Source organism: Trichoderma gamsii, assembly GCF_001481775.2.
Source record: "Trichoderma gamsii strain T6085 chromosome Unknown Scaffold_1.2, whole genome shotgun sequence".
NCBI classification, from domain to species: domain Eukaryota; kingdom Fungi; phylum Ascomycota; class Sordariomycetes; order Hypocreales; family Hypocreaceae; genus Trichoderma; species Trichoderma gamsii.
The window spans coordinates 1,381,299-1,394,101 of NW_020171338.1; the positions used below are offsets into that span (position 1 = coordinate 1,381,299).

General features: G+C 50.2%; 6 protein-coding genes across 6 annotated transcripts; 2 read left to right on the forward strand and 4 right to left on the reverse strand.

Annotated features, from left to right (window-relative positions):
- Positions 1-678: 678 nt before the first annotated feature.
- Positions 679-4,808, forward strand: TGAM01_v200421 (hypothetical protein; the record flags this gene model as incomplete). The annotated part of the gene is made up of 6 exons (XM_018803102.1): positions 679-898; positions 1,027-1,690; positions 1,744-1,980; positions 2,037-2,804; positions 2,862-3,601; positions 3,658-4,808. 6 exons carry the CDS (start codon positions 679-681, stop codon positions 4,806-4,808), a joined length of 3,780 nt encoding a protein of 1,259 aa, XP_018663508.1.
- A 701-nt stretch (positions 4,809-5,509) lies between these two features.
- Positions 5,510-6,017, reverse strand: TGAM01_v200422 (hypothetical protein; the record flags this gene model as incomplete). The annotated part of the gene is made up of 2 exons (XM_024548555.1): positions 5,510-5,728; positions 5,871-6,017. The coding sequence occupies 2 exons, from the start codon at positions 6,015-6,017 to the stop codon at positions 5,510-5,512; spliced, it is 366 nt and encodes a 121-aa protein (XP_024406770.1).
- A 1,159-nt stretch (positions 6,018-7,176) lies between these two features.
- Positions 7,177-7,595, reverse strand: TGAM01_v200423 (hypothetical protein; the record flags this gene model as incomplete). The annotated part of the gene is made up of 2 exons (XM_018803100.1): positions 7,177-7,324; positions 7,393-7,595. 2 exons carry the CDS (start codon positions 7,593-7,595, stop codon positions 7,177-7,179), a joined length of 351 nt encoding a protein of 116 aa, XP_018663506.1.
- A 528-nt stretch (positions 7,596-8,123) lies between these two features.
- TGAM01_v200424 (hypothetical protein) lies at positions 8,124-8,354 on the reverse strand (the record flags this gene model as incomplete). Its single annotated transcript, XM_024548556.1, has 1 exon — positions 8,124-8,354. One exon carries the CDS (start codon positions 8,352-8,354, stop codon positions 8,124-8,126), a length of 231 nt encoding a protein of 76 aa, XP_024406771.1.
- A 635-nt stretch (positions 8,355-8,989) lies between these two features.
- On the forward strand, positions 8,990-10,606 carry TGAM01_v200425 (hypothetical protein; the record flags this gene model as incomplete). The annotated part of the gene is made up of 3 exons (XM_018803099.1): positions 8,990-9,100; positions 9,167-9,272; positions 9,519-10,606. 3 exons carry the CDS (start codon positions 8,990-8,992, stop codon positions 10,604-10,606), a joined length of 1,305 nt encoding a protein of 434 aa, XP_018663505.1.
- Positions 10,607-10,956: 350 nt separating this feature from the next.
- On the reverse strand, positions 10,957-12,446 carry TGAM01_v200426 (hypothetical protein; the record flags this gene model as incomplete). Its single annotated transcript, XM_018803098.1, has 3 exons — positions 10,957-11,930; positions 11,998-12,340; positions 12,399-12,446. The coding sequence occupies 3 exons, from the start codon at positions 12,444-12,446 to the stop codon at positions 10,957-10,959; spliced, it is 1,365 nt and encodes a 454-aa protein (XP_018663504.1).
- Positions 12,447-12,803: the final 357 nt, after the last annotated feature.

Below are 12,803 nucleotides of genomic sequence, written 5' to 3' on the forward strand. Positions count from 1 at the left end.
CGGAAGTTCCCATTATGTGACAACATGTAAATTCTCTAGCCGTCGGCGATTCCATATCATGCGCTGGGCAAATGATTAATGGGCGGCTAGTAATGACGGGCTCAGTCATCGGCCAGAGCCTGTCAATCACCGCCACCAGCGCTGGCCATCACTGAAGTTCTAGGCGTATTAGTGGGCAGCTGGAACTAGCCGCCTCCAGCACTGACGCAGACACGGAGCACCGACTGTGCGATCGCTGGAGCGCTCTAGGCTCTCATACGCGCATTCAAATACAGGGGTGTGGTATTGAGTGTGTGTGCTAGGCCGCGATGATATCAACCGCTGTGCGAGCTGCGACAAAGCTTTGAGGCCTCTTCTCTCATGAGCGCCCACGTCATCGCCGACCGTCGAAATCAGGTTAAGTTCGAAGCCGCAACCTTCGTTTTCTGTGTTTGTGTTGCCATTGAATTTGTTGCGACTCGGACAAAGCAAACGATCGATTCTTATCAGCCCGGGCAACCATGCGTCTGTACATCTGCAGGTGACGCTCACTCACACAATTCGCCCCAAGCTTGCACCTTTGATCAAGCGCCGTTCGGGCCTCTCTCGTCTGCTCTCTACTTCGTTCCAACCGCAATTTGCGTCTGAGCAGAGAGAAGATAACTCTGCATTGATTTTTTCGGGGACCGGCCTTTAACCATGGCGCCCGACGAGAACCAGCGCAGTCACCCCAAGAGGCAGCCCTCGACAAGAACCCCGCCTCGCCGACGAGATCGGGCTACGTCTGAGGCTCTGGTGACGGACGGCTTCGTGCTTCCCGCCCTCGAAGCACCTGCTGATGCGCCTCCGGCGTACGGAAGCCATCATGACCAGCTTCAGTTCAAGCGTAGTGGATTTGACGCCGAGGCGGCTGTAACAGGTGCGTATCTGGCCTGCTATCTCACCTCTCTTTTACGCCGCATTGCGCTGTGCATGAGAGGGGTCATCATCATATTCTTGTTTTCTTCTTCTTCGATGAGCATCGGCGTGCTAATATTGATGCTCCAGGCGATGGAAGAATTAACATTAATATCAACACCAAGAACCACAGGCTTGCTGAGCTTCTTGCGCCAAGTATCGCCAACCAAATAGCCGTGACGGTCCAGCCGACACGGCCACCGGTATACACCCTCCCGAGTCTCGCTGGTGAGCCTGGCAAGCAGCCTCCACCGCGGCTCAATGTCGTGATTCAAATTGTTGGGTCGCGTGGCGATGTCCAGCCCTTTGTTGCGCTAGGAATAGTCCTCAAGGAAAAGTATGGCCATCGGATCCGCATTGCAACGCACCCGACGTTCCAGAAGTTTGTCGAAGAGAATGGCCTTGAGTTCTTCAGCATAGGGGGAGATCCCGCCGAGCTAATGGCTTTCATGGTGAAGCATCCAGGACTCATGCCTGGTCTGGATGCTTTGAAGAGCGGCGAGATCGGCAAGCGCCGCAGAGGTGTTCAAGAGATGCTGCTTGGGTGCTGGAGATCTTGCATTGAAGCGGGTGATGGACTGGGACCACCGCCGGAACCACACAGAAAACTCGAGCCCTGGGATCCGGATGCTGGTATGCCTGGAGATCCAAATCACGAGCCCTTTGTGGCCGACGCGATTATTGCGAACCCGCCTAGTTTCGCTCATGTTCATGTTGCAGAGAAGCTTGGTATTCCTCTGCACATGATGTTTACGTGAGGAACCCTTAAAACTACGCCCTACCCCTCGCCACTAACATATCCTGTAGAATGCCTTGGTCACCTACGCGAGCGTTCCCTCACCCACTGGCGAATGTCCAATACTCGAATGCCGACGATGTTCTCACAAACTATTTGACTTATACTCTGGTTGAAATGATGACATGGCAGGGATTAGGAGACATCATCAACCGATTCCGTGAGAGCGCATTAGATCTGGCTCCCCTCTCGCTTATCTGGGCTCCGGGTCTTCTCAACAGATTGAAGATCTCTTACACTTACTGTTGGTATGTATTCGGCGGAGTAGCCACCTCCAAGGCCATCTCTCTGACAACCTTTGTAGGTCACCGGCGTTGATTCCGAAACCGAATGATTGGGGCTCGCATATTGATATATCGGGATTTTACTTCTTGAATCTTGCTTCCTCGTTTACTCCAGAACCTGATCTTGCCGCCTTTTTAGAGGCTGGCCCTCCTCCAGTCTATATCGGCTTTGGCTCCATTGTGGTTGACGACCCAAATGCCATGACCAGGATGATATTTGATGCTATCCACCTTGCTGGCGTCCGAGCTCTGGTGTCGAAAGGCTGGGGAGGCTTGGGAGCTGATGCGGTGGGACTACCGGATGGCGTATTCATGCTTGGCAATGTTCCTCACGACTGGCTCTTTGAAAGAGTTTCTTGCGTCGTTCACCATGGAGGAGCTGGAACAACCGCCGCTGGTATAAAAGCTGGTAAACCCACCCTTGTGGTTCCCTTCTTCGGGGACCAGCCATTTTGGGGCGCCATGATCGCGAGAGCCAAAGCCGGACCTGATCCGATTCCCTACAAGGCGTTGACAGCAGAAAATCTTGCTGAGGCGATCCAATTCTGTCTCAAACCGGAAACGCAAGATCAAGCAAAAGCGCTTGGCCACAGGATTCGTGAAGAAAACGGCACAGAAACGGGCAGCCGAAGCTTTCATAACCACCTTGACATCGATTCTCTGCGCTGTTCCGTAGCCCCCAGTCGAGCTGCGGCTTGGCGCCTGAAAAGAACAAAGGTGCGGCTTAGCCCACTGGTTGCTGCGGTCCTCGTCAAGCAAGGCCTCTTGAAGTATACCGATCTTAAACTGTAAGAAGAAAAATGACAATCCAACTTGTTCTCGAATACGATGCTGACCATCTCTAGATACCGCCTTTACGAGTACAATACGGAGGATCAGCCTCCCGATCCAATCTCAGCAGGTGCTTGCTCTCTTGTTACTGACATTAGCGACATTGGCATGGCCATAGTGGATATGCCTTTGGATATACTGAAAAGCCCTAAAAAAGCTAGAGAATCTTTAAAGGACAGTGGCAGTCAGGCTAGCGGCGATGATAGTGATACAGGATCAAAACGAAATTCGACTCTGGACCGTCCTGGTGTTAAGTCACCAGTAAGGACCAGCGGAGAATCTGCCGGAGAAACAAGCGCTACCTCAGGACAGCTTACCCAGTTTCCGACAGTGCCAACGCAAATTGGTCGAACAAGATCCCCGACCGTCGAGAGCCAGGGCAGCCGTTCATCATCTCGCCGAAGGGCACTCTCTGCAGCCGCGACTATGGAGGCTGCAGTGGGCACGACAAAAAACGTCGGGCGTATCGTGACTACAGGAGTAAAGTCGCCCATGAACTTCTGTCTTGGGCTCGCAAAAGGTTTCAGGAATATCCCGCGGTTGTATAACGACGACACCGTTCGATCAATTGAAAAGGTCACAGATTTCAACAGCGGCGTGCGTGTTGCTGGGAAAGAGTTTGGGTTCGGCCTTTATGACGGCATTTCAGGACTGTTTACGCAGCCAATGAGAGGAGCACAGAAAGAGGGCGCTGCTGGGCTGATCAAGGGCATTGGAAAGGGCATTGGAGGAATCATGACGAAGCCTGCGGCAGGTGAGCAATATTATAAGTGTCTAGGTTTCAAGATGAGCTAACAATCAGCGTGCTAGGTTTTTGGGGTCTCCCAGCATACGTGATGCAGGGTGCCTATGCTGAACTGAACAAATTCCTATCAAGAAGTGTGCAGAATTACATCATCACATCAAGGGTTGTTCAAGGTGAACGGGACCTGCAGAGTGCGTCAGAGGGAGAGAAAGCCGATATCATCTATCGCTGGAACCAAGACTCTGATTTGAAAATCATTCAAGAAACAAAACTGAGGGGACAAGACAGGGAACATTCCAGAGTCGGGTCTGGAGGCGGTCCGACCTCTTGGTTTCCTACCCTCCAGGATGGGCGGCGTCAAATGGGGGCTGCATTGGAGGAAAAGCCGCGGCGACAACGATCGCGATCAGGCCGAATCCCAAGGCGCCTTTCCCTTTCCCGCTCCTCCTCTCCTGCGCCGGTGAATTGGGAAGAATCACTCAATGCCGACGCAGAATTTGAGGAAGCCATCATGGCCTCTGTCAGAGAGACTTCTCGCGGAGATGATGAAGAAGACGCCATGATTGAAATAGCTATTCGCGAGAGCATCATGGCGATGCAGCAGCAGGGCTCTTCTCTACCTGATCCCGTTCGCCTGAAAACAGAAGGAAGTAAGAATTCAGACGTCTTCGAAGACGAGGAGTACAAAATTACGGATGAAGAGTATCAGAATCTCATCGAGCAGGCCATTCGCGAGAGCTTGACTGGGCACGAGAAAGAACTTTCTATCCTGCCAGGTTCCAGCTCACGGGACCTCGACATCAAGTTTGCGCAGACTGATGAGCCGCGCAGCAGTGGCCCAGCATTTACCCCAAATACCAACGAAGATGCCGACTTACAGCGGGCCATTGATGAGTCCCGCAAGGTGCCTCCTACTTTGCCCCCGCGAGAGAAAGAAGACGATGAGGAGGAACACTTCCGGAGGGCTGTTGAGGCATCGATGAATGAAATGGAGCGGTTGAAGAAAGAGAAGACGGAGGAAGAGATTGTTATGGAATATGTCAAGAAGCAGAGCTTGGCCGAGGAAGAATTTAAGAATCGGAAGGATCCTAAAGGCAAAGGGAAAGAGGTATCTGAAGTTGCGAGTAATGCTAGCGATGACGAGGAGCTAAAACGGGCTATTGAGGAGAGTTTGAGGATAAATGGCGGAGACGGCGATGGGCCGTCAGGGTTGTAAGTGGCGAAAGGGCAAAGAATGAAAGGCTTGAAACCGATGCATTGTATGGAGCGATATAAGATAAGATATCCCATTGAATGTTTTTATTAATTCGTTGTACAACTGATATGGCCGGTCGCGTAATGCCACTACTAAAACGGATTATAAGGTAGTGACCAATTTCATAAAACTTTCCTATTCCTATAACACTAATTCACCCTGTTTATAAAATCCGGATGTGCTCTTGATATATGGACTAGAATAGCGACTATTTTCACATATGTGGTTCAAGTTCAATTGAAAACCAAAGAATTTCGTCATCAAGCCATACCCCCGCCCCCTGTAGATTGAAAACTTGTTGCATTACTCGTCTAGTCATCAGATGTGTCTCGGGGCGGTAACGATGAGTTGTGAGCCTAAGCAACGCCAGGATATATTCCTGGTGGTACCCATTCGGCCCTTCGCCAATCCAGGCTGTGGCATTTGGTTGTTCATAGCTCCTTCAAAGCCGTAGGCCAGTCGGTGCTTCACCACCCGCGGCAGCATTCGAAGCCCGCCAGTTCCCTGCGATGGGCGGTTCTGCATTGGAAACCTGCGTAGCTCGCCACGGCCCTGCCTGTATCATGGCCTCTCTAGATCTCACGACTTATCTGCAGGCGCTTACTGAATTTCTTTGCTGGAGAGCTGGGAGTCGATCAACAGCTGCATTTCTGAGCTGTGACTTAGCCGTATCTTGCTGGACGTTGGCCTTGGGGCTGTTGCTGGCCCCATCCTGGATTTGCCGGCGGGGGAAACGGACCAGGCCCGGCGTTGCCGCCTTCGGCCATGGAGACGACATCAGGACGATTCTTTAGCGGCTGGTGGAAGTTGCATATGTGACAGACTACTTCAACAAAGCCGGAGATGGTGAATGGGATGATGGGCTGTGTTGAGATGTTAGTCTGATGATTCATGTATCCAATCTCATATAATCGTAACTGATTCAGAGCTTTGTCTCAGACGCGAAATAGATGCGGCCATGCAAGCATTTTTACACGCTCTGTGAGTATGAGAAAGAAGAATAAACGTAAAATAATGACTTACAACAAAGCAAAAGGTGAAAAAAGGCCGGCTTTTGATGACTCGAGCAGACATGTTGCCACAGTTGTGGCACTGGCAGATGACGCCCTCATAGCCCTTGACGTCTGAGCGAAAGGTGTGCTGGCCGCAGACGAAGAAGAAGAAGACCATGGCGGGCAGTTGGATACGCGAATTAGGAAGAAATTTGACGATGAGTGAGGTGGAAAATGGGAAAGAAAGTGAAGCTATAATGATGATAGAAAAAGGAGGCTGTGTATAAAAAGCGGAGAGGAAGATTAGAAGGAAAAGAAGGTTAGTTACGTATGCGCCAAGTCTATTCTCTTGGCGGGCTGATGGTTGTCCGATCGGGGTGATTTGAAGGGCAGGCGCGAACGATGATTGACGCTGCCTTCCCCGCGAGAGGCGGTTGGTTTCGGGCTAAGCTGGATTCGGTGCTGCTGCAAGTAAGGGCATAAGTACCTTGTATTTTTAACCGCAGCTATAAGTGGCAAGATATCTGCAACAAAGGAGTTTATAAACATCTGGCAGACCATAGTTATGAGCTGAAGTTTAATGATCTATTTCAACAAAAAAATAATTGTTGATTCTTGGCTTGAACAAAGGTCTCTTATTTACTGGGTACTTAAAGGCCACTGCACCTGAAGATGTCTCTTCCCTTTTTGCCAATAGTCCTGCCAACTCTATCCACTCTCCTTATAACCTACAATTATTCATGACTCAAGCACATACGACCATAGGTAATGGAAAATTCGGGGTCCCGTCTGCTCCCCCATAGACAAGCCATTAACCGGCAGATTAGTAGTTGAGTGGGTGACCATCAGCGAACACCGGCTGTTGTATGTTTTCTTTTTTTGTGTTTTTCTCTATCATGTAGATTGGCCTGTTTGTTGGATGCTTTTCTTTTACTCTTTTTGGTGGCTGTGTGTGGTCTATACAAGTAGACTAAGCATGGGATTAAGCATATATAACCATGCGTAATGGAATATTCAGAGTTTAAAAAGGGTAGAATTTAGCATTTGCTTAAATGACTTGAAAGAATACCTTTCTTATATTGGTACCATTCATTCTTTTTTTATTAACCTCCCATTGTAGATAGAGTTTAGTGAGTTTGGCTTTTATCTATCTACAAACCAATGCCTTTTCATGAGTGAGAGGATGAGATGCCGATGTAGTTTTTCACGCCGAGGTGTAACTCCTTCAAAGCGCAACATGTCTTAGATTTACCAAGTACATACGCTGACTATTACAAAATTATATGCCATAAACAAAGCATCATCCCATCATATGCCTAACCAGTCTGCTTCCAACTCTAAGCGCCGAGATCGCAAGGGAGAGAGCCGCAGCAGAATCCGTGGCCCGCACTTAAAGCGCCCTCAAAGTCAATGTTGTGGCATCCGTCACTGGTCCTCCAAAGGCTGGCGTAGAAGTAGTAACCTCCAGGAGTAATCTCATTGAAGCTGAAAAACGTTGAAGTCAGCCACCTTTATGCTGTGACATTTCATTTTTTCCATCTCAGGTAACTTACAAGACTGATTTTCCATTGCCCGAGAAGCCACCGACTAGCTGGCCGGAGTATTTTGATCCAGTGTTGTAATCGGTCAAGGTGATGGTTTGGGAGGCTGGGCCCTCGCCGGTGACTTCGAGATTACCAGCAGCCATCTGGCCCCAGAAGGCAGCAGCAGGGCCAGCAAGGGCGGCGACAGCACCAAAGAGAGTAGCGACCTTCATTTTGAATCAAGGGACTATAAGAGGATTATGAGAGATTTGCTTGTAATGCTGTGATAGAAGTGATGAGTAGTTCGGGAAATGCTTGTGCAGATCTGATGGCCTTTTTATAATAGTCTAAGCATCAACATGCGTCGTACAAGCTTATTTCTATCTCTATTATCAAGGCACGCTATTGGATATACCGAGACTTCATGTTTACACTATATTATTACACTTACTATTCCTCTGAAGTACACAAACACTTCGCACCTTCTTTTTGAGTGAAAGCGCCTCTGCATTCCAGCCTTTAGTTTGGTAGCGTGTAAGATTTAAGCTGCTTGGATAGAGTCTCGAATCTAGAATTGTTAATTTGGAAGAATACAGAAAACTAAAGACTTTGCTCCATATAATTCTCTTCTCACCGCCTGACGTGAGTACTGGTAGCGATGTTAGCGAGGACGGGGAAACATAAGCAGATTGATATGTTTGGTGGAGAATTTCATATAACTATTGTCTTTCGCAGGGGTTGTTGTAACCCACCTCGTAGAATCAAGTAATACAATTAACTAAACCAAACACCCAAATGATCCTTATTAACAGGTAAGCGACTTCGTGTACGAAGTGCCAATCATGAATACAGCATAGCCTCGCCAGTAGTGTGCTTGCTAATGTACATATTTCGGCCCTGAATATTATAAATCCATGACTCGCTGCTCGTTTCTTGTTTTTACACAAGGTCAATTGAGTGGTGTTGAGTCGGATAAACCGTAATTCTACCATTAATGCCTACCGCCCCCACCCTTTGTGAACCCATCTCCTAGGAGTTGCTAAGATGCAGTCAGCTATGGATGCATATAGCAATAGTTTCTATAAGTGGACATCAACATGTATGTTCAACAAAAGTGGTCGTAAGCTTATTTGGAGTAGCGTACCTAGTGGTCCTTTTGAGTTAGCTCGGAAAGACCACTGATGTGAGATATGGCTGAGAACAATGTTCTTGGGCAGAATAGTAGACTTGCAAGCAGGGGCACGACTATAAGGATACGGCGCATTTATAGGCTACCTAAAATTAGGCCGCGATACCGCATCCACCTATACATGTACATAGGTAGTTATCAGAACGCCCTACCTACCTCACCTTATTCGGTTCTCGGTACAACTCCCCATAGAAAGGTATTTGTTTAAAATGCCCTTATTACCCTTATTTACGCCGCTGCTTTGCAAACTGCTTGACTGCACTAGCTGCTGTTCTATGGCGATTGTAAACAGGAAGCTTTAACACGTGAAAAAGTTATCCAACACCCTCGGCAAAGTCTAGCACGAGTGATGATGGAGGTGCGGCAGCTTCAGAAGCGGCGGTAGTAGCGACAGCTTCTTTGACTCCCTTCGTCGCTGGTGAGGTCTAGGCCTCGAAGATGCGGGTATTGGCTGTTTTGCTTCCTTTGGAGGGGCCGCCGGTCCGTCTCAAAGTCATTATCACTGCCGCTGTCGTCTCTCCTTTGATCTTCTTCACCTTCTTCTTCTCCGTAATCGCCATTGGTGTTCTAACGGCGGCTACCTTGAAGAGGCTGCGACGGCTTTGAAGCTGGCAGCTTTCGCCGATTCCGTTATCCAGCACTCCAGCTATAGCATGCGCTACCGCTGCTGCTGCTGCTGCTGCTGCTGCTGGCGGTACTGATGCCCCTACTACTTCTAGATGTATGTAGTGATTTAACTAAATAATATATCTTATATCTAGTCTAAGTGGTGTATTTAGGTATAGCTAGAGTACTGTAATAGCTGTAATACAGCTGGTATGCCGGACGTGGGGCGGATCTACCGGTACTCTGGCACCTAACCCAGCTGAGCAACCCCACCAACGGCTGCAGCAGCGCTAAGAATTTCCTGCAACCTTCCAATCTTTCCACCATCTCGAAAAAACGATTTCACCTGTGCTCATACCAGTCGCAAAGCTCAACAATCTCGACACTGAACTCATTGACCTCATTGACCTCCATTCTTACATCGCCAGCAATATCATCAATCCAACCATCACGCGAATCAACCAACCACGCCTCTCCCCTGCCCGTAATGCCCTGCTAGGCAACGACGAAAAAAACACCAAACCAATCCACCATTTTGCTTCTCCCACAATGCTCTACGACCTCAACATCGCCTGGTCCCCGGCCACAACCACAGAGCGCCTCCTCCAAACGCTCACAACCGCCTCCTCTCTCGGCTACGCCACCGTCGCCCTCAACCACACTCTCGAGCTGCCCTTTCCCGCGAATCCCACAACGCCGTTCCCATCTCTGCCGGCCTCTTCTTCCGACTCCAAGCTCCCACACGTCCTCCACCGCGCTACTCTCCCTCTCGCCGATCCAGCCGCCTCAAACTACCGCCTCCCATCTTTAGTCAGCGTCTACGACCTCCTCGCAATCCGGCCCCTCACCGAAAAGGCCTTTCAGAATGCCTGCCTCACTCTCGACATTCCCATCATCTCGCTGGACATGGCGCAACATTTTCCTTTCTACTTTCGCCCCAAACCCTGCATGGCCGCCGTATCGAGGGGCGTGCGCTTCGAGATATGCTATTCCCAGGCCTTGGCTGCCGATCCGAGGGGACGCGCAAACTTCATCTCCAATGCGACCAACCTCATCAGAGCTACACGAGGGCGAGGCATAATAATAAGCAGCGAGGCTAAGAACGCTTTTGGTCTGAGAGCCCCCGCCGATGTGGTCAACTTGTTCAATGTATGGGGTCTTCAGAGTGAAAAAGCCATGGAGGGACTGAGGACAATACCGCGGAGCGTGGTGGTCAACGAGGGAATGAAGAGGGATGGTTTCAGAGGAGTCATCAACATCGTTCAGGTGGTGAAGAAGAATCTGGTTGAAGGCGACCAGACGGATGACCAGTCCTCAGCGACAGACCAACCCGGCAAGAAGAAGAACCAGAAACGAAAGAATGGTGGGGAAGATGGACAACCTATCAGCAGGCGAGAGGCAAAGAAGATGAAACTGGCAGCAAGAGCAGCAGCATCGGACAAAAAGTGATTCGGCAATATACATTTGTGTGCAGAGGTTGGGCCTTGGGCTCTGGAGGTGTCTACAAAAATACGGTGTAACGGAGGCGCGGGAAGCAGCATTGACGGTTTCAAAAGCATGATACCCCCTAAGATAGACTAGAAACAACGTCTTCGATTTTTTTTTTTTTTTGTTTTTGTTCTTTGCTTTACTAGAGCAAAAAGACTAAATGAATGGTATATATACGAACACACGCAAGCATACGTGGCCTTTAGCAAACTGTGACTAACAACTGGTATCTCAAAATCTCTCTAAACTATTAAAATCCCCTATTCCTCCGAGCTACATACACTACACATCTATTCTCTATTCACTGAAGCTCATGATTCAATGATAATAGAAGGAGCTGCGGCGGCCGCTGCTGTGAGCGTAGGCGCCGCCGGAATGGCAACCAAAGCGCCCAAATTCAGCACACTATTCAGCTCATAGCCCTTAAGATCCGGCGCCGGAGCTGAGAAGATAGCGGGAGCGGTTGCCGCCGGGGGAGGGGGGAGGGGAGCTGGTTCTCCGTCTGGCAGTGGGACACTGGAAGCAAGGCTACCAAGGACGAGAGTGTTGACGGGCGCAGAGGGAGCAACAGAAGCGGGTGAATCAACGGGAGTAGCTGAGCTTGCGGGAGCAACTGTACTTGCAGGAGCAGCTGTGGTTGCAGCGGGAGCGGTCGTAGCAGGAGCGGTCGTAGCAGGAGCACTCGAAGCAGGGGCTGAAGTTGTAGCCGATGATGTCGTCGATGATGTCGTCGATGATGTCGTCGAAGCAACGCTTGTGGAAACGCTGGTAGTGGTGGCTGCAGGAGGCTTAATAAGAGACGTGGAAACCTCAACAGGAGCCGCCGCAGAAGATGAGACACTTGAGGAAGCAGAGGATGAGCTTTGAGACGTCACTGCAGCCGAAGAGGTTGATGCTGCTGGAGCTGTAGTAGCTACTGCAGGGAGCGTGCTGAAAATCGGCGAAGGCGGCAGATTTGAGGTCGCGATACTCGTGGAAGCTGGAGGCGGAGGAGGCGGCGGAGGCACAGCTGAAGTTGCCGGAGGCGGAGGCGGGGGTGCCGTAGAGTTTACTGCTGGAGGAGGAGGAGGAGGTGGTGGCGGAGGAGGAGGAGCAGCGCTGGCAGGAGGAGCTGGAGGAGCACTGACTGCCGGAGGCGGCGGCGGAGCAGAAGACACCGGTGGTGGTACTGCCGGAGGAACACTGACAGCCGGAGGGGCACTCACGGCCGGAGGAGCGCTGACAGCAGGCGGAGGGGGAGGAGGCGCTGCCGGAGGAGGCTGCGATGCCGCCGGTGGAGGAGGCGCTATTTCGAATGTCAGATTCAGGGGTCTCAAAGTCATCGCCGTTGACCAAGCATTCAAGCTACTGACCTATTGAAAACGTCGTCTTCGGTAACAGGGACGATGCAATTGGAATCGTAGTGACGCCAACTCCGTTTCCATTAGGATTGACCGTTGGGGCGGCTGCTGGAGGGGCTGCTGGAGGGGCTGCTGGAGGAGCTGAGGGCGCAACTGGTCCAACTGTTGCGACTGGGTTTCCAATCACTTGAGTAGCTCCAGGAATGACAGTGGTAGTAATAGTAGTGATCACAACGGAGTCATCTCCGCTCCCTCCGCTTCCCAAACCTGGCAGGCCGAGAAGTTGTCCCAGCTGATCCAATAAGCTGTCCCGGCGAACCAGATTGCCATTTCTATCACGATTCAACGCAGCACCCTAAACATCATCAGTTACTGAAATCTTCGAGACCCCCCTTTTCTGACCGTAAACATACCTGAACTGCAGTCGAGGCAAGCAGGGCGTAAAGAACTGTCGACCTCATTGTAAAGATTTTCTACGCAGCCGAGATGTAACGGAGGCACGCGTAGCGTTTTTTTTTTTTTTTTTCCTTTTCTTTTTCTAGATTTTCTGAACAAAAGGTACCGAAAGAGACCACAAACAACGACAATCGCAATGCTGCTGTTTCCACAATTCCAAACTGCAAAAAGGTTTCGGCGATGAAGAATTAAGATATTATTATCAGCCAGCTGGATATCGAAATAAATCAATGACCGATGCCGTATTAATCGCAGTCGAAGCGGGAGAAGCAAAAATTAAAGAGCGAACGGCAACGGTTGAACAAAGGCGGCGCCAGGCCTGTAAAATCCCAAGAGCGGGTGAAGATAAGATCGCCACCGAC